This window comes from Dermacentor albipictus, chromosome 3 (genome assembly GCF_038994185.2).
Source record: "Dermacentor albipictus isolate Rhodes 1998 colony chromosome 3, USDA_Dalb.pri_finalv2, whole genome shotgun sequence".
Taxonomy (NCBI): Eukaryota; Metazoa; Arthropoda; class Arachnida; order Ixodida; family Ixodidae; genus Dermacentor; species Dermacentor albipictus.
The window spans coordinates 111,100,086-111,126,301 of NC_091823.1; the positions used below are offsets into that span (position 1 = coordinate 111,100,086).

Below are 26,216 nucleotides of genomic sequence, written 5' to 3' on the forward strand. Positions count from 1 at the left end.
GCTGATTAAACTGCGGTGCAGTCAATCTTTAACCTATAAACAAATTGAACAGACCCGAGCAGAAGCCGTCGTTATCTGTGACGTCACGCCGAACTGCAGTGGTGGGAGAACTATCAAGGCGCTGTTGTAACCAATCTCTCGTTCTTGCGCCTTTTCTAGCTTATCAAGCCTCTTTTTACGCTAGGAATTTCTTTTTAGCGTAATAGAAAGTAGTAGTAATAGTGGTTTCCCTTGTAGCTTCATGCTACGTACGGGTGGATAACGATTTTCCCGTTCATGGCGCTTCCTCCATCTTGCGGGATTCTTCAGCACTGAGTTTCCCTATTCAGTAAACAGTAGCTTACTAATACAGCTAAAATCATTTTTCTCTTTAGTGCCCAGCGAGAAGGTCAACAAGGCAGGAGTGAGAAAAGCGAAGGGACAAACGCTGAACCCTTGCCCTTTCTGTGAGCACACTACGAGTCACGTGGATCGACACCCCTGTTTGACTGCTCACGGGACTTGCATGTGCGCATATAAAATGAGTTGTTTCTGAGTAGCACTCCCGAGCTGCGCGTTCAGCTCTAGTCCCGTTTCTTCTTCTTTTAGTCATTGTTTGTGTACGAGCTGTGCTTAATTAGAATGAACGCGCGCCAACTCACCAATTCGCAGTATTGCTTTGCTAACTGCGCGTTTTCCCACTGGCAGTTGCACGAGGCAACAATGCCACCGGGTGTCTGTTCACGACACGCGTGCAGACTGAGTGGCTTCGTACGAGTGGTCGCCGGGTTTTCGCCGTATTTATTGACATTTGGTCAGAACTGCACTTATACAGGCCGTGTTCAGTTGGCTCGCTACCCCGGTTCACACATAAGGGAAAGGGATGGCTGAAGAGAAGACAACGACAATACAGAGGGGGGAAAAGAGGAAGGCTGTTAGGGTAACATACGACATGTTAAAGCGAGGAATAAAATAGCTTATATAAATATCCTAGAACAGAATACGCACCTAGATTAATAACATTCCGGTCCACACGCAGTCACGCACGACACATACGCCCAGGCATATACATACAGTCACACACACCCACACGCACGAGTTTGCAAATAAACTAGAAACAAAACATGTGCACGCACACACACACATAGGGCCATAAACGCACAACAGAAAACACTGATGATAAGAAAAAAAAGATAAAAAGAAAGTGGCGGCACGCCACCACCTGTGCTCTTTTGAGGCTGTTATGCGCAACTTCTCAGCAGGACTACTCGGTGAAAATGTCGCCACGAGAATCAAGTCACTGCGAGGAGACAAAAGACTAAGTTTGCAGGCTTTTCATGACTATGCTAGCCAGAGCTTTCGTGAAAGCAACGTCAGTTCTCGTTACCCGGCATCGTTCTCTGCAATTTGGCGCGAAGTTTCGTTTCGCATTATACATAGCCCAGCAGCGCGAGTGAGCTCAAACGACATCACAAACGTTCGTTTGACGAGACATCGTGAAGGCATGTGCAGCTTCTGAAGCTTAGTGCACCCTTTTGTATACTGTGTCGACCTGATTCGTGTTGGCGCGGCTGGAATGCAAACGATTTTGAATATTCGGCCGGGCCGCTTGAAACGCAGGGAAAGATCTGCTCCCGCGGCTATTATCTTCTCGGGAAAATTCATTATTATTTTTAAAATGATTATGACATCATTTGCTCTGGAACCTGCCTGACCCTGGTCGCGGGCGCTGGAAAGTGGGTGAACATACGTACGTAGTATGCCGCCGAAATTGCGGAACAAAGCCTGCACGCGACAGAAAGCTCTCGTATATTACAAAAGAACGCACTCCTCGCCAAGACAGCAGCCAGAACATGCACCGCATGCGGCTATCTTCTTAAGCACAATACGTCATGTCGCACAACAATGGAAGAAATTACGTCTAAACACAGTCTGCTTTCCATGCTCGCACGTACACACATAAAAAAAAAGAAGAAAAAGAGATACACGTCCTTGGTCTCACTCACGTTCGGGAAGTCCAGCACGGCGCGACACGAGAAATATTCACAAAACAACTCACTCCCGCGCAGTGTAAAACCTAGAGCACTCGCAGACAGAGAGACGCGTGCGTTTGACATAAGCCTGCGCGTTTTGCGTGGTTGACGAAAAAAAAAAAGAAGTTTCCCGCCGCAAGTACAGCAGAAACAAACTATGAAAATACAAAAAAACAAAGGTGACGGGCATCTAAACCAGAAAACGTGAAGCGACCCTTACTTAAAAGGGGGTCGCGTCTCCCGCTTTGAAGCCTGAAGGACAGCCGAAGGCGATGCCACGTGGGGAATACAACGCGCTCACCATCACAGAAGTGCATCGCTACGGCGGCGTGTATGGGTACGCTCGTCTTCTATTGTGACCTATAGCACTTAAGCACGACCAACCGCACAGACTAAGCAGGAGAAGACATTGGCACCCGATGAAACGACTAAAAAAAAGAAAGAAAGGAAAAGGTCGAGAACCACAGGGAAACGGAGAGTCAAATACAAAAGCAATGTACACACACTGTCCCGTTTGCTGACGCCCGTTTTGTTTTCTTTTTTATCGTCCTAAAGGCACACGCGCGCGCGTCGTCGGAGATACGTGCACTGAAGCAGACTTCTGGCTCCTTTAGTAGCGCGCACCTATTGTATACAAACACCACAAACGACGCGGCTAATACGTTCATCGCCCGCTGGCACTCACAGTGGCACTCGCACATTTTGTTGGCTTCTTGACCTCTGCTTGGCAACTGTGTCTTGTTTCCCATCCTCTTTTGTGTTCGTGGCTCCTCTTGGATTGTGTGTTTCGAGTTGCGTTGCTAAAGGCGTCTGTCACGTTGACTTGCAGCACCTTCTTTGTTTTTCCACCCCCCTTCTTGTCTTGTAACGCCGGCACAGTGGTTGAAATGTAGTGTCCACGCGCACAGACTCGGGAAAAAAAAGGAAAGCTAAAAATAAAAGGGGGGGAGGGGGAGAGGAGAACGGGTCCGGTTTTGTTGTATCACAGTGTTCCTCTCGCGGGCCGGGAGGCGTATATATAGCGGGAAGAAATGCGCCGCGATCACGTCACCGGCGCACGCAATCCGCCCGACGATCGTCATCAGTTGACCGCCAAGCCGTGACCGACGACGTCGAGGACCCAGCGCATCGAGCGTAGGACGCTGCCTGGCGCGTGCAGTGCCGCCGTGGAGTTGCCGGCGCCCTGCTCCGAGCATAGCCTCAGAACCGACGTCTGCGGGAGCCACCCGAGCAGCTCCCATTGGCCGCGATGGCCGGTGCACATCAGGGCTGCCTCTGCCGCTGGCTGCAAAGAGAGAGAGAGGGGGGGGAACCATGGCTAAAGCTGAAGCGACCCGTCGTGGTGACTTAATGGCTTCGGCGTTATAAGATGCTATAGGCACGAGGTCGCGGGGTCAAATCCCAGCACCGGCAGCCGCACTTCGTTGGGGGGCGAAACGCGAAAGAGTGCCGTGGTTGGACGCAATTAAACCGAGTTTGTCGAGCGATAGCACGGTTTTGCTTGCTTTGGGAGAGGACCACGGAGTAAAAGAGGACACTGACGTTGCACGGCACGGCAGCAGCGGCGAGCGAATCGACCTTCATGCTGTGTCTCGCTTCAACGCGAACTAAGCGTCGAAAGCACGGCGCATACGAAGCTACCACCATTCGGCGCGCTTTGTACACATCGCAGATCGCTTTCAATATATGGTTAAGATATAAGTTTGACCTTGGCTGAACTTGAAGGTCAGATTTACGGAACCAGGATTTTTACTACTATTATTTTTTACCAGCACCGTGTGCACTTTTTGCGAACATTTTTAGAGCCTTTTGCACCATACTCTAGAAGGCTCTACAAGTAACTCGCTGCTGGGCAAGTTAGTTGAACCTTGGGGAAGACATCGCAGCGCAATTTAAGTGAACAGAAAGTAACACAGTAGCATAGCTCTCACGCTGTTCCGTCTTAACTGGTGCTCGCCTAAACTACGCTGCGACGTCTTCCCCCATAGCGTACAGGAGCCCACTGAAGCCCTGCCGATAATAATAAAGCTCTCTCGTGCTTAGAAAAGGAGATAACTCCATAGGCGATTATAGGTTTAGTTTTGGACGTGTATGTTCTGAACGTCTAACCAGCGGACGTCACGAAGCTAGCTGCCTTACAAGGACGACACAGTTGCTATGGTTAACTGCACGAAGGTTGTTTAAACGTTTCGGCGGCAATCGAGACATTGGCAAATGCCGACGGTAGCGACAAAGTACTCTCGCGAAAGAGTGCTTCCTTTAACTTAACGTTGCCGTAGCCACCACAATATGGGTCCCACGATCGATAGTGTAAGCAAGATGGTTTAAAAACGCTACCAAGTGAGCACCATTGGGCGACCCAAGGCAATGGCGCATACAAGTGATTCTAACAGAAGCGAGGGACTCTAAACGGAGCTTCGTGGTACATAATTACGTATTTACGTGAATAACTCAGGGACAACCAACATGTGGAGCATTGTGCTCATGTTATGTAGTCGTGGCCCGTTTTTTTTCTTTTACTCTGTCTCCGCGCACTTGCGCACCTGTTTTGTAAAGTGTCCGCTTGTACAGCGTCTGTGAACTGTATACGTGGTTTGAAACGACGTCATCGGGGCCGCCGTATTGCGGTACTAGCACGTCACTGTGTAAACGAGAAACGTGGCAGCCCAAGCGACAAAGTGGTAACGCTAATTATCCGGGAAAGAACGATCAGCGTCAAAAAGACAAGACAATGTACGCATGATAATATTGTGTTTTGACGCCATGTTTGTCTGGGTACTACGCGGTGGGAAACTGCGCCCATGACGTCACGTGAAGACCATCTAAACATAGAGAGAACACGGAGAAGAAAGGCATGGAGGTGAGAACGTTAGCCTTGTACTCAGGATACCCCTCCTGCAGTTCCTCCAGTTCATACTGCAGTGCGCCCAACTAGTACTAAAGCTACTATAGCTTTCTCGCCTGGTGTGTATGAGCCGCACTGCAGGGTAAATTGCTGAGTACTTTTGTGTTCTAAGCACCCGCTGTGGTGGCGCTGCTAAGCGCGAGGTCGCGGGGTTCAAATCCTGGCCAGGGCGGCCGCATTTCAATGGGAGCAATATACCACAACACCGGCGTGCCGTGTATTGGCTGCGCGTTAAATATCTGCAGGGTGTCACACCTAATCTGGAGTCCTCCACTATGGCGTGCCTCATATACAGATCATTGTTTTGGCACGTTAAAACCCCATCTTTTTTCCTTTACCTTTTTTAAGGGTTTGCTTTTTCGTTTAACCCCCTTTCCACCTCTCTGTTTCCAATGACAGGCACGTTTCTAGATGCTAAACATGCCTGGGCCTTTCTGCAACATGAGCAAGCGTACCTTAATATCAAGAATTCGAGCAGCAGTAACTGTGCAGCGTGTTACCTGACATAGAGGCGTTGTGTGCTCCAAGCTCTGTACACATAGCGTGCTTCCATCATGTTCAGGATGGTCACTGTGACAATGTGAAGCTGGCATGATGTGGACCGGTGCGAAGTTCAGCTGATGCGCATGATCTGGAAGAAAAGAATGTAATATCGTGTAAGATCACTAGCGATAGCCTAATAACAAGAAGCTGAAGGCTCTTCGCATAAAACTGCGACAGACAGGTTTTGCAATGACAAGTCTAGGTGTCTTCCATACGGTGCCCATTTAAGTACGTGCTCTTGCCATCAACCACCACTTATGGTGAACTTTGATGAGCTTGCCTTTGTGGGTGCTGCGTCGGTGTATTGTGGCGCCATCTAGCATGCAGTACTTAAGCGAATGATGGCTGTCACCTCTGATATTTCTGTACATACCTTTGCTTCTCATTCCGTCATTCTTGTTTTATATGACTCTTTTTTTTGCTTGAGATATGACAAGCAAGAGGCTTTAAACAAAATGAGCCGAAGAACAAGTGTGAACAAGCAGAATTACAATTGCATTACTCGAGGTGGTGGGGTTATTTTTGCCCACGCTTGTGAAATTATAGGTGACGCTTTTTGTTTACCCGCACCAAATATCGCAGCCCCTTCTAACACCTCAGCACTTCGTCCTTTCTTACCCTGAATTATAGATACACACGGAGTTTTTCTAGAAGTTTCGATGCCGCCTAAACTGGCGTGTGCGTGACGTACCAGAAAGCCTTGCAGCGGCGCAACGAACAAGCTCGGTGTTTAAGGTTTGTTAATTGGTCGAATTTCTTGGCGCAATAGAGTATTTAGAGCGCGTCGTCACAATCATCCAGGCCAAATACGATCGCGCGATGTAGGCCTACGAATTAAGCCAAAGTCCACGTTCTCTACCTGGTTGGTGAGGGGCCAACCTCTCGGCGGCCGGCGACGTCACGGAAGGCCATGACGTCTGCTCCACAACTGATACGTTCTACCATAGGTCGCCGGAAACCTGGGGCCGAATTCGCAGAACTCTTCGTTATTAAGCGCCGTTTCTCGTTGGTCAGCCATCTTCGCTAATAATATTAACGATGGGCATCTGCTTCTACAAAGTTTTAGCGTGAGGAGGTTTTCGTGCTTGAATATGACCCCTGCTATTTCCTGGCTTTCTTTCTTTCTTTCTTTCTTTCTTTCTTTCTTTCTTTCTTTCTTTCTTTCTTTCTTTCTTTCTTTCTTTCTTTTTTGATCAATATAACTAACGGTGATCCCGGTACCGGTGGATTAGCAGTCACGTTGATCGTCTAATAATAAATACCAGCTTATTTTGTATTCAACGATTGCGGCAGCCGCCATCGCCTAGACCCAACAATTATCTGCGTTATATAGAGTTGGTAGAGCTTCATTCAACGGGGAATAGACCTGTAGCAACTTGCATGGCGCAGAGTATGCGCCAAATATTTAATGCCACGACTCACCTGCGACGGGCTTGACCAGGCCAGCGATTACGCAGTTCTTCTTCGGCTGAGCTTCCTTTTCTGGCAGGCATATGGGTCTTGCGTGGTCAGAGAATTCAACGGTATGGTTAAGCCGCACGAGGGCCACGCCCATTTGCTGAGACGCGTTCAGCTTGTGGTTGAACAGAATGCCGCTGACGGAGTAGTGCGGTGCGTGGGATGCGTTGTGCGGTCGCAGGAACCGGAACGTCCAGGAGTCAGCACCACTGCGACGTGCAAGATTTGAAGTTAGAAGAAGGCCGTTCCGCATTTCACCATGGCGTTAGTAACACTAAGTTGTGTTTATAGCGTCACCTCGAGTGCCGCCTATTTAGCATGGCACTGGGGAAGAAAGCTAACTGCGTGAATTTTCCTTTCTTTTTTATTATTGTACCTGTGTGAAGCACCCGTGTGAAACGCCCTTGTAGTTGGACTTACGTTTATATATCTATTCCACTACTGCTAGTGATATACCATGTGTTCCTGCGTGGAATCTTTTAGACTATTAAAAGAGGTTTTAGTACAAAATGATAATTTTTGCCAGCCAAGCTTGTCATTACAGGCGGACATCAGAATTAGCAGAATAATCTTTAATTTATATATAGATTAACAAACGTTCTCCGATTAACTTCCTATTATTGGATTTAGGCAGATGCAATTACAAAAGTGAGCCAGCTCTCCAAGCGGTAACATTTTGCTAAGAACGCTCAGCCTTGCACTAGCTTCGAGAAATACGGACTGAAAATGCTCGGTGAAATGTTACTGCTGTTCCAGTTAACAGATATTCCAAGTCAATTTTGCAGCAACAATGAAATATAATGGCTATAATTTTCAACAACCTCTGCGGCTATGTACGAACATATTACATTAAGAGCAACCAAATCTGTGGACTACAGGTTCAACAACAAAACCTGCGATCACCAGCGCTTTTCGCAAGCTTTGCATGTTATCTCTGCGGTGTAGTAGTGTCCAGTATTCTACACAGACTGTACTTATCAGTCGGCGTTTATCGACCGCACGGGGGAGCGTGGATTTACCTCTCATTCACGCAGGAAGCAGAAGTCAGAAGCCAACGATTTGAAATTAGGTGGGCAGCACAGTGTGTCTCCTTCGAGTACAGGACACCAATCGACGGCCAGTGTCCGGAATGACCAGCATCCGTTGAACCGGACTCGGAGGAACCGCCGGGAGAGGCCGCTAACGTCGCGTTCCAGTGCCCGCACTCTGAAACATTAAACATGGAGACGAATGAGATTTCAGTTTGTCCGCGCCGCAGCGAAACGACTTGGAACAGAATTTACCATTATGAACCAATAACAAAATTATTGTTCTTTAGTTGTCACGCGCAATCACAATGTAGTTGTATAGTCGAGTCTCTCCTCCAGTAACTTGGCTCTACTGCGAAGGTTGTGGGTTCGGTTCCCACCTGCGGCAAGCTGTTTTTTCATCCACTTTTTTTCCATTAATTTATTATTTCTTCATTTCATTTATTAAGCACAAGTAATTTCCCCTATGTTGTCCTTGGTGTCAATGTATGTTGGCTTCTTATTATTTGGCTCTACATAGAACGATATAATCCTGGTGGCGGGAAGTGGGCGGGGGGGAGGGTATTCTGTAACTGTCCACCTAATGAGCATGTCCATTTCGTCCGCTGCTGAAGTGCTGATCAGCTGAGGACGCCTGCATTCTTTTGGCGTGTACTTCATGTGAAGATCGTTTGGCTTGATAGCGTTTCTCTTTGCTGTTGTTTAAGATGTGCCTTGGAGAGGTCATTTGAAAGCTCGAGAACCAGCCACGTCATGTTCCTCAGTTCAAGATGTCCCGCCACCCTAAAGTAACTTAGTTTTCAAGCAGGTTCTGATTTTCTAAAACCTCAGGATTACTTGTTCCGTACGTGGATATTCGAATGGATGCCCATTCTTTCTTTCATAAATTTTTTTTATTATTTTTTTTATTATTTTCACTGTTTGGAGCGCAATTATCAAGTCTAAGTGGAGTAGCCGGCGCCATGTGCAGGCGCCAGCGTCCCCTTAGATACCGCCAGCAATAATACAAAACAGTTCGGTACTTACGGTAATGATGGCACTTCATTGTGACCTTGGTATTGCACGTTTCATTGCTACGGGAAGATAAAAACACAGCCAGTGTGAACTACACACCTAACGCAAAGGTACTTTTACAATGAAGCAGATTGCATGGGAACCTCTTTACCTGAGTGTCAGCGACTGCAGTATGCTCGCTTGCTCGTGTGACTTGTTGCTATGACGAAGGGACATCGCGTACGGTGACTCGAGCGCGATAATACTGGTCTCCGAGGCCTTCCTAAAAAGAGAAAAAGCAGGACATTTCGTGCATTGTAGCACCTTATCAAAAAAGTTGAAAGACAGTATGACCTACAATAACTTCTTAACGACAATATTAACGCGGCCATCTGAGTTAATCTCGAATTGTGACATTAATTATACGGGAATTATCCTCATATAAGAAAGAAACAATTTACGTGAACGCGATAAAAATTCGCGTGAAGTTGCGACTCATTCTGGTAGTGGGGAACGTTCGCTAGTTCAGGCCGGAGGTGAAGAATTTCTTCAATTGGATGATAACATAAGGAAATCAGTGTTATTCAAGTAAATATTTGGGAGAACGGAATCACGTAGGCAATAAATTTAAATAAATTCATGATTCAGCAGTGTAAGCTATTCACACCAAAGCGAACCAGAGCTAGATCCTGGATCAAGGTACTTACTCGAAACCCATTTCTCGACAGGCATTGTCACTGAGTTCATCGTCCCAGGTGTCCCCGCAAGCAGGCATCCAACCAGCTCCTTCTTTTCTCCCGTGTACAACTGCATCCTTGAGTTGGACTGCAGAAAAAAAAAATATATCATCCGCATTCTTTAACCAAATCACTCGTTGGTTTTGCTGGTAGCAGACTTATTTCTCCGTCGCCTCTTTTGCCAGGAAAATATTAAAATCGAAATTATTTTCGTAATGATTTTTATATCAGTTACACTTGATTTGAGATTCGATAAACTAAGATTTTCCGCTAACCAATACGTTTATATGACAGCGTTTGGTATTATATGTCAGGTGGAAATCAGAGAGAGAAGTTCGTTTCTTTGATGAACGTCTCTGTCCGTATAGCTGTGTGCTTTATAGACAACCGGCTGGTTAGGGGCGCCTTTTCCCTACAATATTTAGCTGAAGCAAGTGCCTCCAGTGTCGCATTATTGATGAACTTCGCACCATATCGCTCTGTCAGGCTAGTGGTATACCGCAAGAGAACAAATCATGTTGACAGACCTACGCATATTTTCCACGTGACGCTAGTTTAGTCAAGTAGTAGTTCGGTAGGGAGGGCGCTGAAGAAACTGCTTGCTTACCGCAGTTAATTTCGTCGCTGGCATCTTTGCAGTCGTAACTGCCGTCACAAACGCCGGACTGATCAATGCACACACCATCGGAGTTGCAGCTGAATCCTAGGCAGGTCGAATCTGCAGAAAGAAAGAAAGAAAGAAAGAAAGAAAGAAAGAAAGAAAGAAAGAAAGAAAGAAAGAAAGAAAGAAAGAAAGAAAGAAAGAAAGAAAGAGTAAGTGAATTGACATTCACGTGGAAGATTTCGTCACCTCAAAAAACAACCTACGATTCTGCAGCAGTGAGACGTTCTAATACGCAGTTTACTGCCGTGTAAGTTGCCGTGCATTCCTGTTCAAACGTTTCGTCGCAGTGTAGTAATTTCATATGTTGTCTTTACTTCAGTTACAGTGAAATGACGCATAATTTGCGCAGGATCGGTACCAATTCTTGGGAATAATTACGAAAGGTCGTGCACGCAACTGCATGAGGGAGCGTTTCATTACGGCAGAAGCATTGCACATTTCCAAGACGGGGCAAACTTACTATGAGACGCGATGTGCAGTGTGTCGTTCTTCTCTACTGCCGGCGCCGCAACGGTTGCAACCTCGGTCATGGCACGGCGTGAATCTTCGGCAGTAAGATCTCCTGCGGCCGGCAGTGTTGACAAGCTTTCAGGCGCAGCCGTCGTCGTGCTATTTTCGTGCATCGCCGTGGAGGTACGGCCATCGTGCCGCGGGCTTGTCACCGCCAGCATCGTGGTCGTTTCCGCGCTGGAAGCGTTCGTCGCGGCCGTCGAAGTCTCGAGCGGCGATCGCGCGTCGTCGTGCGTAGTGGCGCGGTCGACCTCGTCGGACGTTCCGGTCGTCGTTTCCGTCGCTGTCGCATTTCCTGCAAGCGCGGTCCCGTTCTCCACCGAACCCGGCTCAGTTGTCATCGTTTCTTCGGCGCTGTTGCGCTCGATAAACGCTTGCAACCGTTCGCCGACCACTGTCCGATTGGCCAGGAGCGCAGATCGGCCTCGGCCTTCTGCTCTGGTGTCGTTCGCTGGCGCGGTGTGATGCCGGTCTTCGTGGTCGCTATGGTGAGCATGCTGAACAGAGGACGCGGGGGCATCGCGGCTAGTCTCGCTCGACGGCGAGACGTCGCCCGAGTCGGCGTCCATGAGCCTCAAGGAGGCCATGCTCTCGTGAGGGTGAACCGTCGTGGTGGCGACGACCGTCGGGCCGTCCGTAGCGTTCGCAGTCGTCGTCATCGTCGTGGTCGTCGCGTGGGCACCCGCGTGGTCGACGTCTTGAAGCCTGGCTTCCACACCCGCGCCGCCGTGCGTCGTCGGAGTCTCCACGGTGGTCGTCTCCGTGACGTTACCTTCTCCCTCCGAGTCGAGGATCGAGTCCTTCGTGTAGTTCACCTTGGGGATGATGCCCTCCAAGTCGAGGTACATGACGTCGTGCCCCGCACTCGTCGACGCCGCCGTCGTCGTCGTCGTCGTTGTGCTGGCGTTCTCCCCGTGCTCGCCGAGGATGTTCTCGTGCGAGTAGAGCGCGGCTGCCACGGCCGACGCGTTGTGTTCGAGGCCGGCCATCTTGCCGGCGGCGTGCGAGCGCACGGCGGCCGAGACGTTGCCGTCGTCGGCCTGGGGGAACTCGAGCAGCGTGTACAGCTGCGGGTCGTGGGTGACGTTGTAGGAGAGCAGGCCGGTCACGTTGTGGATGAAGTCCCGCATCTCGTAGATGTTGGAGAACACGGACGGGTGCTTCTGGTAGGTGCCGCAGTGCCGCTGGTAGCTGAGCACGCCGGCCAGGCGCCAGATGTTGTTGGGCGAGAGGCACATCAACGGAGCTCCGAGATCACCCTGGCCGACAGAAAAAAAAAAGTACAGCTGATGAAGATGCAGCGCTACTAGTTTGACAAAGGCGCGATCTGCAAGTTGCTAGTTTACGTATGCAACTCCCCGTTAATGTCAATTTCGTCTACGAAGTAGTTGTTTTCTTCAGAAGCAGTGAACTCATTACAACTCTTTACTCGCGCAATGTTTCACCACTTCAAGCCCAGCAGAGGAATCATTGATGTCTATCTACAATGAAAATCAATAGAGAACGTTCTTATATACACAGCCGCCTTGCAGTTATTGTCAAATCGCTGCAAACGTCACGGACAACGCCGCGCAAGGAAGCATTCCTCGCATAATCCGAATTGAATAAGTGAATTGGATGGAATCGGGCATAGGGAATCTTCTCAAGGTGGTACTTACATCGCACAGCTGACGCTTCATTTGGCGTCCGTCTCCACAGATCATTTTCTGGGTGACGTCGTTTTTGTAGTGTTCCTCGTTGTTGCACGTGCTCAGCTCGTTTATGACGATTGGCAGGTGAATGATCGACGACGCCGTCGTGAATGGAACTGCAAGTGTGGTGGCCAGAGGTGTTGGTGGGAGAAAAAAGAAAGCAAGACAGTTGAGCGGTAACGTCCGATGATATGTTATAGCATACTATATACACATTAAATACGAGACTAAGCTTATTTGCTTTAAAGAGTGTTTTCTTTCCGTTACCATTTCTCAAGTCCTAGAGTCATCAAAGGCGTAAGACTGTCGATTCAAAACTGTACTGGACGCCTGTGGATGTCACTCGGTAATTGATTGAAATGACTGCACGCGCACATAAATCCACAGTTGCGGCTCGGGCACGAAGCACACCTGGCTCAATTCGCCATCCTAAATTATGTTATTCGTTTATTGGAACAAAGCTTCTTTCTTCCCTGGGGACAGATGAAGCGTGAGGGTACTTTCCTCAGCAGGCGGCTGGCTTTGGTCGCACTTAATCGCTCGAATTACATCTGTGTTGGGGCAAGAGTCGCTCACTACTCGTGCAGTTTCCACACTTTGGGCCATGATTCGTGCTTGAGCCTGCGATGTACTTCGCAATCGTAAAATTTGATCCGGCACTATGCGCGCTGCCGATAGCGGTTCCGGTCTTCATTCGGGCCACGTGACTTGAGAAAAAGTGCACTGGAAGAGTTGGTACTTCATCGTTGCTCATCTGGAGGAAGGCACAGAGGGCAGAACCGCCTTCTGTTAGAAGCGAGCCCTTAGATGAGCGCATGTCTCAACCAATAAGGAAGGGAGACTTTGTGAGTAGCTTGGAGAGGGTTCGATTGTGACCATTTTGTATGCTTCTTTGCCACATTCTACATGTCCAGTAGTCAGTGGCATATCGGACATCTGGCGAGACTAGTTCACTTTCACGTCATTTAAGCCATTGCTTGACGCACTGACTTGATTTTATTTATTTGATGACGTTGAACATTTCGGCCACTTTCAATGCCGGGTTTTCCACAAAGTTTGATTGTTTAATTAATGTATAGACATTACATGAAGATGTGAGCAAATAGGAACATAGGCACACACACACAACGTTGATGAGCATTTAGCGTCAGCTTGCTTGAATCGATGAGAAATTATAGTGGTCGCTAGAAGACATCTGGTACGACGTTTACTGAAGCGTTCATACAAAGGAAGCAAGCGATTGAGGAAAACAATGCAATATAGAAAGTAAGAACCAGCCGGAAATTGTCACATTTAGACGGAGTCGTTAGTACAACGGTATGACTCTTACCTCGGGGCATTCCGTTTCCAAGGCTACCGACGAAGCAGGTGACGCCCGGTCGGGCCACGTCGTCGGGCAGGCAGACGGCCGAGGCCACGTGGTTGGCGAAGGACAGCGGCTCGGCGAGCCTCACGAGCGCCAGGTCGTAGTCGGGCAGCGTCCTGGAGCGGAACTGCGAGTAGTGCGGGTGCAGCACCACGCGCACGACGCGGTGGTGCTCGCGGGCGCTGGCAGGCCGCGCGAAGCCAGCCTGCACGTACAGCTGCGAGGCGTTCTGCGGAAGCTGCCTGCCGAGGGGAGAGAGAAGGGCGAAGAGGGAGGGGGGGGGAGAACATATGTAACACTGCCGGTGCATCGAAGCCTGCGGCACCAGCAATGACCGCTGCGATGCACAGGTGATGAGCATGGGAGAACGTGGCGATATTTAATACGCATCCGATAGGTAGCCGATTTCCCCTAGGCAGTGAAGTGTTTGTGTCGCTTCTTGTGAGCCCTGTTGTTTGCGTCTTCAATGTTTGTGAATGCTTGGTGCGTGTGGTGTTACCATTCAGGCCAGGCCGTTATTGAGCGAACGGCGGAGAAGCGCTAGGAAGGCAGTCCTGGCCAAGACTTCGCGACGTCCTCGTTCTGGCCGTGTAGTTTTCTCCTTTGTTTCTTTCGTTGCCGTGTTGTGTAAGCGGCCTTCCGTGCAGCTATGTCAACTTTAATATTTTACAAGTTTGCTGCTGCAAGGACTACACCATCATTTACATTGTAGATATGATAGAAGAAAAATAAATATATGTACAACGTATCCTCTGCGAACATTTAGGTTTCTTTTTTCTTCTTCGTCGTAGATGTTTGCCTACGTTTTCTGTTTGTGCCGTAATGTGGTTACCTATTCCCGTTATAATATGCGAGAAGAGAATTTAATGCAATGTAACTTGACGGGAGATCGTTACAGATAGCATCTTCACCAGACGTCCGCCTAAGCGATTCTGCAAGCTGCGCGCCCCATCGGCACGAGGAAGTGACCTACTCACAATATTTGCTTGAATGCGTCAGTGTCGGCCGCGCGAAAGTTTTACGTTTTCTGAACCCAGTCGCAGCTCTTTCTTTGATGTTATTAACGCACAATTTTGATTGCCCGGGCCCTGCCTACAGTTGACTTTCTTTGTACACAGCAAACGTGGTGCGAGGTGACAACTCACTGCAGACAGTAGGCGGTGGTCAAGACCCAGAGCGGGCTCACGATCTCTCCGTGGCAGGCGGTCGCCGAGTCGTTGCCGTGCAGCAGGGCCAGGTAGGGCCAGACGTCGTTCTGCGCCTGCTGGCCCGTTGCCTCGCGCTCAATGCGGAACAGCACTTCCGTCTGGTTCTCGCACTCTGCGAAAGGAATTGTCCCATTGTCGGTACAAGGATCGTGTATGCTCCCCACACACAAAAAAGAAATCATAAAGAAAGAAAAATGCACAGGCAGAAAATGTGACAAGGGGCAGAACGCTCGCCTGTTCTCAAAAGGAAGAGGAGGGAAAAGGGGAGGGGGGGGGGGGGCGATGGAAGGAGAGCAGTTGCAATCGGCACGATACAAAGGCTTTAAGTAAAACTCTTGCTTGGGCTAGTTGGTTCATGCTTGAAGTAGTAAGGGCAAGGCGCAGAAGACCAGGACTTAGGAAGAAGAACACAAACGACAAGACCGGCGCCACTCGAGACTGGCAAGCTGAGACGGCGATCAGGCTGACGCACAAAATCTTCTTCCTAAGTCCTGGTCTTCTGCGCCTTGCCTTTACTACTTCATACAAAGGCTTTATTCCGCAAATCCAATCACTCCCAATAAGGCAGTATGGACACAAACAAAGAAAGGGGAGGGAGGGTATGACGCAGGTAGGCGACCCTCGCTCACCACTCACCGAAATAGTCGCACCTGACCGCGAGCGCACCGTGGTGGCACGGCTCCGAGAAGGTGAGTCCCTTCGACCAGAGGGTGTCGGGACCCTCGTAGGGGTCGCTCCACGAGCCCCACGAGGTGACGTTGGCTTCGACCCTCACCGTCCTTATCGAAAGGGCACCGCTGCGATGTCCAAGAGAGAGAGGGGGAGAGAGAAAATGGAAAAATAAAAATAAACGAACGTGACAATCTTACAAGACACCACAAGTAGAAAAAAAAAAATCGCAGCGGCGAATATTTGCTGAGACTGTGATTCACTTACGTCACCACGCAAGCTTCCTGAAGTGAAAGCATTGAAGGAAAGAGAGAAAAGGAACACTTCATTTGCCAATACTATGAGAGGCCGAGAAAAGCGTGAAATGAAAAAATAAATAAATAGAAACTAGCAAAACTGTTCATGCTGACCACATTGCTAGACGCATAGTGACAGAAGTTTATGTACCGGGCAAGAAATTTGCCACCTCGCCGTGAATTAGCCTGGAAAAAATGTTTTTTTTTTTCTGACGTAGTGAGCAGAGTGTCTTTTTTTTATATATACATACATCAGATATATTGGGCTATTGCAGGAGTGGGCGTGAAAAGCAGAACAAAGACAAATAACGCAGGTAATATACACAATACAGACGAAACGAAAATAATAACTACCTATTCAATAGCCGCTAAAATTAACCTTAAAGGCAGAGAACGAATAGGACCAGGCCAAGAATTCCACTATTAAATTACACGGGCAAAGAAACTGTATTTAAAGGTGTCTGTATGGGCAAAATAAAGCACGATGTTTAGGTGATGGTGACTCCCAGTATTGGATGGTTTAGCAGGAGTTAGGTAATTATCTGTCAACCTCGCGTTGAGAAAGAACCTGCTATTTGGGGAACTGTTCAAGGACGGAATTAAATTCCCGGGCAAAAAGAAACGTATGCTCCCAAACTTCGAACGCTAGAGGAAAAAAAAGGGGGGGGGGGATGCATACGTATGTGATTGCTTTTGTTGGTTTATTCATTACGATATCGGAAAACGTTGGCAACAAATACGGCGCCGGCCTCTCCACAACTTTAAGTTGTTGAACGCATAAAAAGATTAGAGGAGATGAAGTTAGTCCTTGAGGTCATTAAATGGTTTGCTATCGTATACGAAGCAGACATATGCAAAAGAAAAAAGGAGTAAGGAACAAGAGATATAAAGACAGAATCATATAGCACTTGTCGCATGGTCTGCACCAGGGAAGCGTAGGAAAGAGACTTCTGACGGAAAAGGAGAAATCCCTTTTCATCAAGGAAACAAAGCGTCAACTTGGCAATACACATTTAGGAAACATAGATCACCCCTCTCACCTCCCTCTCAATACGTGAGGAATAAATTTTAATGGGCAGCCTCGTCAGTAGACCTGACGCAAGGTTCTGCAGACCCTGCGTAAGACGGCTATAATGAGGATATAAGATATATTCAATGTCTGCTTGAAAGCGGTAGTATCGTTGTGTGGTGGAAGGCGCACAGTGCAACGCACCTGTATCCCATCTCCTGGCAAATCTGGTGCCCGTGGTCGAGCGTCGCGTTGTCCGCGCACATGAGCGTCCACGAGCCCATGTCGCCGTCGAACGCCTGCGCCAATCCGTTGTTGTCCACTTGCACTGAAACGACAAGAAGCGCTCGGTTAAGCACGGCGAGCGTTCCGGTCGCCCGTCGTCATCGCGGCGACGAACGTGACAGTAGGGTTTGATTCGAGCTTGCTCGAACCAAACCTTTCCGATAGATTCATACTCCATAAATTCCTAGTCACTTTCTTCATATCACATCTTCCTTGCTCCTAATACTTTCTACCCTTTCCCCACGTGCAAAGTACGCAACCGGACACTCTGGTCAACCTCTCTTCCTTTCATCTCTTATTTTCTGTGTCTAGTGACTGCTCTTTTAAGGAGCTGCAACGCTCATTAGTCACGTGACTGATTCGCTACAGAAAACTGAAATCATGATTGAGAATCAATCAATCAATCAATCAATCAATAACCACCGTTTAACTTGTTATAGCGGCGTTCTATAGGTTTCGCGCAGAAGCACTTCCAATATACAAGTTCATCGCCCATGGAATGAAGAGAGTCATGAAGTTGGCTTTTCCACAAAATGCCTCCTACCGCGGGGAAGCCAGCTTTGACAAGCAGTTTTTGGAGTACTGCTCAAGGCAATTTGGCTAAAATGACGGACTGCGGTTTGGAAATCTCTCACAACTTGTTCTTTGCCAAGGGGTAACTTATTCACTTGTAAACTGAGCAACATGATGTGGTCTGAATTGATCTCCGCTATTTTCGATGCATGACATGCATGAGTATTTGGCACATGCTATTCAGTACGTGGTTGGCACCGAGCTATCACATGTGTTACGCGTGATGCTAAACGTAAAAAGGTAGCGTTTTAGAGCAAACAAAAGCGTCATTTCGTAACTGGTAATCCCGGGCAATCGAAAATGACAGAATTATTATTTTCAGCACAGAAAGAACGTAAAGATTGTGTTCAAAGAGAGAGAGAGATAGACGCAACTTTAAGGCAACGAGGAGAAGGGAAACAGAGGGGCTCGATTATTTGTTAATCGTGTGCATACATTGCCTGCTGGCTTTAAATGGTTGTGATTAACTCAAAAGCAAGGAATTCAACAGGGCCTAATTGATAAGGTTATGTCGTTTACTGCGTTCATGCGTTGAACCCAGTTTAAGGGCATATCTGCGCTCTGGAAATCCAATACGCGTAAAGTTGCAGGTAGTGTTTACAACTAACGCTAATCGGGAAGTACGAGAAGTGTTGGTACAGTTTTTCATATCGTAATACAATCCGGTTATCCTTCAGCGACACATCTGCTTAAAAGCCACATTTCATTCCCTTAGTGCCGGCTCATTGTGGGACAATGTTGGCTGCAGGCTTCGCACGCATTGCAAGATAACTTGCCCGCTGTTTTCCTCTCGGTGACACTGCAACATTCGAGAAGGGGAGATTCATGGACGATGACAAGCCGCAGAAGCGAATACCAGAAACTCATTTCAACCAGGAAAAAACAAAAAATTGTTTACCACTTGACGACGAAATTTGCGTTTCATTTTTGTTATTAAGACCTCTTCTTAAGAGAAAGTAAGATAGAACAATGCGTGCTGCCCTGACCCTTTAGAAAATGTGTCAAGTTGATTTTCCCGAAATGCGCAGTTGCACAAAATGCGGTAGCCAAGCCGTTGTCAGAATGGTAATTACTGGGAAGATCCTCCCTCTCTCTCTCCCTGCTCTCTTTCTATCCCCTTGCCCTTTCACTTGGGGCAGGGTAGCTAACCAGAACTACATCTAGTTCATCTCACTGCCTTTGCTTCGTTGCTTGTGTACTCGTGCATACTGTGAACATCTGTACTCCTCCTTATCTTTCAGTCCCTCTTCCTCCTTTCCCCAGCATCCAACCGGCCTCAGCCTTGTTAACCTTTTCCTAACCACATCTCTCTCCCTGGCTTTCTATACATCTTATACATATATCTCCAGGCTGCTCGTGCATTGTTCTTCATTCTACGTGTTAAATATGGTGGAACAGCATGCACGAAAGCAGAAACAACGCGATAGCAGAGCATTTAAAAGCATTCTCGCGTTGCACGCGCGGTCGCCATCTTTTGGGCAACGAGCATTGCTAGGAAGGCAGCTTGCCAATTTGTTAAAGGGCCCACTGCAATGTCTCAAAACAACTTTCGTACAAGGACACGCTCACTCACCGCAGCCACGCTCGTCGCTTCCATCGACGCAATCGGCGATGCCGTTGCAGCGAACGGACCCCGTTGCAGACGATACGCAGAATCCGTTCATGCATTGAAACTGGTTCTCACCGCAGGCTGGAAAGAGGACACAAAAAAACGAGATGGTTTCGATTGGGCACGTTGTTTGTACGACGCTTTGGGGAAGTCGCCACAACGTTGCATTGTTTATACAAGAACACATTTTCGTTGAAGACAACGATAAGGCAGGTCGATAAGCTTACCACGTGGGCGATGCCGCGTTAAAGAAGAAAAAAAAAGGGGGGGGGCGAAAACAAGTAGCTAGAGATTTGTTTTAATTTTTTTTTAAATTCAGCTCGATACACGCGCCACGCACTCACCATTCTCGCGCAAGATAACGTCGCAGTGCGCGTGAAATCACGTCCTGTCTTTTCTTCTTTTAATGCAAAGTTCGAAGGAAGTTCGTCGCGAAAGTTTGCTTGTTTACTTGCCTCTCATTTACATTTCTCAACTTGCGGCCAACCAGCACATTTTCTTTTTTCTCTCGTACCTTTATCCCGTGCATAAAGACACGTCAGCGAAGTCTCAGCGCGCACTCGCTGTTTTTCTCCGCCGAAAAACTTTTTCTTCTTTTTTCTCCGGAAGCGATTACTTGTCGCGGTCCGCACGGCACTCTGCAATTTTCGCTTCATCGGCTCTCCCTATACATTTACCCGGCGTGCGTCGGCCTTTGCTTGCGCGCAGCCGTGACGCACGTGATATACAGGCTCCGGACGAAGCTGTTTTTCCTAACGACCGGGTCATCAACAAGCTCGTAAAGTTAGCGCGCGTTCGCGAAGCAGGCCTATCGCCAGCCGGATCGGCATATGGCTCGCCGAGTCTATGGGATGTTTCCGCGCGTCTTTTATTTGCTGACCATCGCTTGCTGACGCCGCAGCTAATCGGCTCCTGATTGTCGTCAAAGCTGGCAGGCGCGGAGTTAAGTTGCTGGCGGGGATGCAAGAACGTGCGAGGTTGAAGTTTGTTGAGAAAAGCGTGGCGAGCAGGAGGAGCGTCTGATGACACTCCTCCTGCTCGAACGGTCCTGCTCAGGACCGTTCGACACTCTGAGGAGTGTCGAACGGTCCTGATGCTTAAAGCGGATCCACGAACGGTGCGATGCTAAAGTTGTCGATGTAGTTAAATCACTTCGACAGCAGCTAACAAGGCGAGGCATCTGAAGGAGCTGTCTCGGTCGTGGGCCTGCAGATGTGGAAGCCACGGAACTCTATCTGTATACCGTGGATCACGAGACATTCCTTTAGCGCTACAAGGTCCTCTCGTCGCGGAGTTAAAAGATGTGTTGCTTTTGCGAGGAAGAGCTCTCGGTCTTGCGAAAGGAACGCGGCTACAAAGGAGCGGTTTAACTACGGCGAAGATCGCGAGATATGCGCTCGAAAGAGCCAAACGTTGCGACGCGCACGTTGCGCAGGCGGGTGTCACGTGACCACACCAGTGCTGCACATGGCGATCGTCATCATCGACCGATACGCGAACGCCCCTATTGCGCAATGGATTTCGCGGCGCTGGACCCGCACGAGCAAAAAAAATTAAAAGAAAGGACTGTTTGATTACTGAGCCAAACTAAAGGACAGCAGAGTGGCATATCAACGGGAAAGTAGTCACAAACAGGTTTGAAAGTATGCGGCATCGAAATGTGCATTATCCACGGAAGAAACGTACATCTCGAGAACGTGGACCAGAAGGCGAGAAAATATTTGTCGGTGGGGAAACGACAGACAAAGCGTCAGCGCCGAACAGAGCTTCTGCGAGAATATTTTCGATAGCCTGTGTTGTTTCGTAGAGTAATGCCGCCGAGAACAGAGCCGACAGCCAGCACGTCTGCAAAAGTATAGATGAGGTATTGGATGAATATGCCGACTCGGCATTATATTGTGTGCTGTTCTGTGTTGATCCACGTTAGGCGATGACGTATGTGTAAACGGAAGTCTGTGGGAGACCTCGATAAAGACCGCTTATGTGATAAACGTTTGTACACGCCAACTATTCTAAAGAGCAGGTGCAAGACAGTTGTGACGTTAGATACTATATTGTCACTGGCAAACACCTCTAACGAATGAAAAGCTTCGTTTATTCTGCCGCTGGATCTTAAGCGCATAAACACTCGATATTGTACAACCTGTTGAGCATCGCTTTCTTAACCGAGAGGGCCCAAAGTTCGGTGCCAACTTATTCGTATTTTTGCACTTACGTGCTGCGAAGCTCGACGCTGCCATAGTAACGATCTCGGCTGCCCCGAGTGAGACGTGAGGAAATAATTCCACTATACAGATCTATAAAACGGAGGAAGTGACCCAAGCGGGCCCGCTCCGCGTAAAACCTCTGTTGTGGGAAAGTCGGCTTCCGCGAACGAGGAAGCTAGGCAAACAAGCAGCCCGAACAAGCAGGTTTTGAGGGGTGTCACACGTAGCGTAAGTTATGACGCTAGACCTGTTCTTAAGAGTAAATGCTGACCAATCCTGTTGCTGCTCGACGTAGGTATTATTCGTATTATTAGCGAAGGCGGCGGCCAAATGCAGATAAAGCACTCACGAACAAAAGGCTTTCTGAATTCGGCCACTAAATTGCCAGGATTGTCACATATATAACGTGCTGCTTATGGTAAAATCGTAATCATAGCAGCCCCTTTAGTGATAACTATATTACTAACTATACAAACGGTCGAAAGGCAAGTCCCACGAGGTGCCCTTCTTTTCTTTATGCGCTATGTTGTTTCCGCTATACCCATACAAGTATTCTATGAACGCCAGTGTAAGTCGCCAGTGTAAGGCAGAGGCTGTATACTCACTGCAGTTGACCTCGTCCTCTCCGTCCTTGCAGTCTTCGTGGCCGTCGCACCTCAAGGCGGAGGAGATGCAGAGCTTGTCTCCGCAGTAGAACTTGTTCGATTGCTCGCACAGAGTCTTGTCCACTGGAAGATATCGAAATAAGCTCACCTTTGTGCTTGGCGACAGGCGCACAAGAAATATTTCAGCGCAAACACAATGTTCCATTAAGCACGTGGACCAACAGCTCTCCTCGAAGAGCGTCTCCATGGCGTGCGTCTTAATCAAAATAGTTTACGGGCTTAATACCCCAACATTTTCTGCCCGTAGCTTATTCGCTGCCAGATTAGCTGGCTGTGCATTAGATTAGGTTATAATATTTAATATGTGCGAACGCTGGAGCAATTAAAATCGCAAGAATGCGTGCGGGCACCGAAAGCTGATCGCTGCTAGGGAACCGGCAGCGCTAAGTTGGGTCAGAAATATACCTGTGTTGACCTCTCGACCACGGCCTGTGTACTTTTGAATGCAAAAGGCCACAAAAAACCATTCTGCACTTCGTGAAGGATACTGAACGCTTCTGAAAGCGGAGAGTCCTCTGCGACTGACTCTCCTATGAATGACTGACCCTATTACATGTTATTTTCTATCCTTATCTGTTCTTCCCCCTTTAACCCTTCCCAAGAGTAGGGTAGCCAAGCGGGCACGTCCTTGGTTACCCTCCCTACCTTTTCTACTTCGTATCTCTCTCTCTCTGATACACACTTCTAGCGCATGCACGCGTGCACAATGTCACGGCTTCACCGTCAGCGTTGACGGTCATTTTTGTTTCTGTCAAACTCCATCTCGCACTCGCAATAGCACATCAAGACCAGCCGTCCTGACGCATAACCGCGTAGTTGACATCGGCATTTTACGCCGTATATAGCGGTGGCCAGAAAGTGGCATGTACAAGCGTCGCAAAACAGGAACCGTCTTCATTGCATCATTCATTAAACAGGGATACATGTGAAAGCATCACTGGCGTTCTATTATCCCTCTTCCTTATCTTTTTTTTTCTTTTGATTCCATACGAAACGCTGACGTATACCCTGCCAGCAGTAATCCAGTAGCTTTTTCGTTGCGCTGCTGCATCTCTAGGTCGCGCGTTCCAACCCGGCCGCGGCGGCCTCGTTTTGATAAGGGCGAAATACAAGAACGCTCGTGCACTTTATATTCAGATGCGCGTTAAAGAAACCCATGGGGTCAAAATTATAAGGTAGTGTCTTTGACACGTAAAACACCAGAACTTGCTTTCTTTAATTTAAACTTTGACGTACTTTGTAGCTATAGATTACCACTGCGCCCAGGCGGACTAGTTCATTTTCATAATTAAACGTAGTTATCACGTACACGAACCGTACAACTTGAGAAAAAAAGATAAAAAAGCGAACCGTCGTGTCTGTCTATCCTTCGTCACTGGGCTTTCCGCGCTGGCTCTGTTGCACTTCTGATAATAGCCCGCGCCCTGTTTGTTGTGTACCAAGAAGAACGGCCGTTTGTGGACTCCGTGTGCACCGTTACGTGCATGCGCGCAAGACTGTAATGCTGTTTCACTACTCTTCTTCCCTTCTTTTCGATCGTTCATCCCGTTCCTTCAGCGCAGGATAGCAAAGCGGGCGCGAGTCTGGTTAACTTCCCTGTCTATCCCTTCTCCTCCCTCTCCCATAGCTACCGAGGGCTGCTTTCACTTCGGTCTGGGGAGCTGGCAACGCTGCTATCCAGCCTCTTTCGCCGCACCCTCAGCGGCGTCGGCGGCGGTGCAAGACACCCGGGAGAGCCCGGATTAGAAAGCACAAAGGAAAGCGGCCGAGAGTGAGAGAGAGAGGGACAGACGGACGGACGGACAGACACGCGCGAGGACAGACTTACCACATCCGCTTTCGTCGCTGCGGTCTCTGCAGTTGTAGATGCCGTCGCACAGGCTGAGCGGCTTGATGCAGGCGCTGCTGTCGGGACACATCACTTCGAGGTCGCTGCACGTGGAGTTTACTATGTCTGCAACGCAGATAGAGAGAGAGACACGCGCCGGTCACAGCTCGAGCTGCACGGCAATGATTGACGCTCTGGCGCGTGACTAACGGCAAAGCGAGGTCATATCAATAAGAGAGACGGACGATCGATTTGTCCTCCGCGCTCCCTGGTCTGATAAAGCTCTTGACCAGTCGAGACTGCTGGACGGCTGCGCGAGAACAGCGCGGTTCCTTGATTCGAAATTGGTCGTCGCTAGACGACGTATGGGACTTGGGTCTGACGCTTCAAGTAAACACAACGGTGCTCGGTCAGCCGTGTCGTCTTAAGCCATTTTGGCGCGCAGAGTATGACAGACACGCGTTCACCATGCGACAACACAAAAAGTGACAATAGGTTTGCTCGTTCAAAGGATGCACGGCTACGCCGCGACAGACACTCTGAAGGTACGGCCCAGAAGGTCTTCAAAACTTTTTGAATGACATCAAGTTCGCGTCAGTCTAAATTTCTCTTGTTACACTACGAGAGGGCAGTGGCAGCATCCGAAATGCGCTGTTCTTTTCTGCGTTCAAGAAAGGTGATAATCGCTTAGTGCATTCAAGTACATCCCGCCTCTACGTCGAGAAATGCATTTCTCGTACCGCCGCTTGACTCATCATGAATGCACGGGAACCTGGGAATCCATTTAAGAAAGGGTACGTAATGCGCACGTGATATTGTTTAAAAAAATAAAACTAGATTACATTCAAAGAAACGCATAAGACAATCTGCGCATGAGTGACATGCAACCACTCGCGATAATCCGGATGGGCGCGGCGTCCCTTCCAGGCCGGAGACAATTGACAGCCTGCACCTCTTTCTCTCTCTCTCCGCGTAATAATTAGCAGTGATAAAAACAAGCCGCCATGCTCCTCCTCACCGCAGTTGTGCTCGTCTTCTCCCTCCGGGCAGTCGCGGATGCCGTCGCACTTGGCCGACGCCATGACGCAAGAGGTGTCCTTGCACTGGAAGTTCACTCCGCAGGTGTCGGTGCCTTGGAGCCGGGCGCAGTCGAAGCAGAGAAAAAGAAGAAGAAAGCAGACACGTGACACGCTTAAGGACGCGTCGAGCCAGCGCCGTAGTTTCGCACCTCGCAGCGCGCGAGTGATAGGACTGGACATGGCGCGATCAAAGACGCGGCGCGGCAATGGAGCCTCGTTGCGAACTGAATGTAAGGCGAGGCGAGGCGCTAGACTCGGGCCCTACACGTTACCAATTCCCCAGTTGCCTTCTGGCGCTGCTTGCATTCGCTGCAGCGCTGCGACGTCGGGCAACCACGAAGGGGGTGCTTGCGAAATTGCTCAGGCGGGCACGCGCGCCCGTGTTTATGAAAGGCATCCATCTCGACAAGGCAGGAAGTAAACTATCTCGTAGAAGAAAAAAAAATAAGGGAACAATGGAATGATGCACTGCTCAGCAGCAAGCGCACAATCTCTATGGTCGTAAACTGCATGAGTCAGATAAACGCGAGAGTACCAGTGAGACTTCTTTACGTTAGAGAAAGAAGTGGGCATAGTGATAATAAAACGTTCAAAAACAAGTATTCATCGCCTGTTAAAAAAAAACGTTTATCTCCACAGCGCGCAGGATGTACTGGCGCAACGCCTGTATGGGCACTCACAATTCTGTTCGTCCAAGGCTCCAGGGCAGTCCTCGAACTGATCGCAGAGAAGGTTGGTCTTCAGGCAAGTGTGGCTTCCGTCGGCGGGACAGTAAAATTCCTCTGAAAGAATAGCGACCAGTAGTAATCAAAATTTGATTTTGAGAACTGCATACAGTTACGAAGACGTCCTTCGATATATAAGGAGGGCGCGGGCTGCGA

General features: G+C 48.7%; 1 protein-coding gene across 5 annotated transcripts in view; it reads right to left on the bottom strand.

The window, feature by feature from the left end:
- Positions 1–760: 760 nt before the first annotated feature.
- LOC135908469 (serine-rich adhesin for platelets-like) overlaps positions 761–26,216 on the bottom strand; it is a 267,051-nt gene continuing 241,595 nt past the window's right edge. For all 5 annotated transcript variants that reach the window (XM_065440246.1, XM_065440242.1, XM_065440241.1 and 2 more), the window contains 19 exons: positions 26,016–26,117; positions 25,275–25,388; positions 24,257–24,382; positions 22,369–22,491; positions 19,521–19,637; positions 17,294–17,417; positions 15,752–15,912; positions 15,053–15,227; positions 13,872–14,149; positions 12,509–12,657; positions 10,801–12,109; positions 10,284–10,394; positions 9,647–9,764; positions 9,112–9,222; positions 8,973–9,019; positions 7,938–8,124; positions 6,883–7,127; positions 5,418–5,548; positions 761–3,297 (listed from right to left, as the gene is read on the bottom strand). In XM_065440246.1, coding sequence (XP_065296318.1) covers positions 3,094–3,297; positions 5,418–5,548; positions 6,883–7,127; positions 7,938–8,124; positions 8,973–9,019; positions 9,112–9,222; positions 9,647–9,764; positions 10,284–10,394; positions 10,801–12,109; positions 12,509–12,657; positions 13,872–14,149; positions 15,053–15,227; positions 15,752–15,912; positions 17,294–17,417; positions 19,521–19,637; positions 22,369–22,491; positions 24,257–24,382; positions 25,275–25,388; positions 26,016–26,117 — 3,932 coding nt within the window. In that variant the 3' untranslated portion in view covers positions 761–3,093. The remainder of the gene's footprint in view (positions 3,298–5,417; positions 5,549–6,882; positions 7,128–7,937; positions 8,125–8,972; positions 9,020–9,111; positions 9,223–9,646; positions 9,765–10,283; positions 10,395–10,800; positions 12,110–12,508; positions 12,658–13,871; positions 14,150–15,052; positions 15,228–15,751; positions 15,913–17,293; positions 17,418–19,520; positions 19,638–22,368; positions 22,492–24,256; positions 24,383–25,274; positions 25,389–26,015; positions 26,118–26,216) is intronic.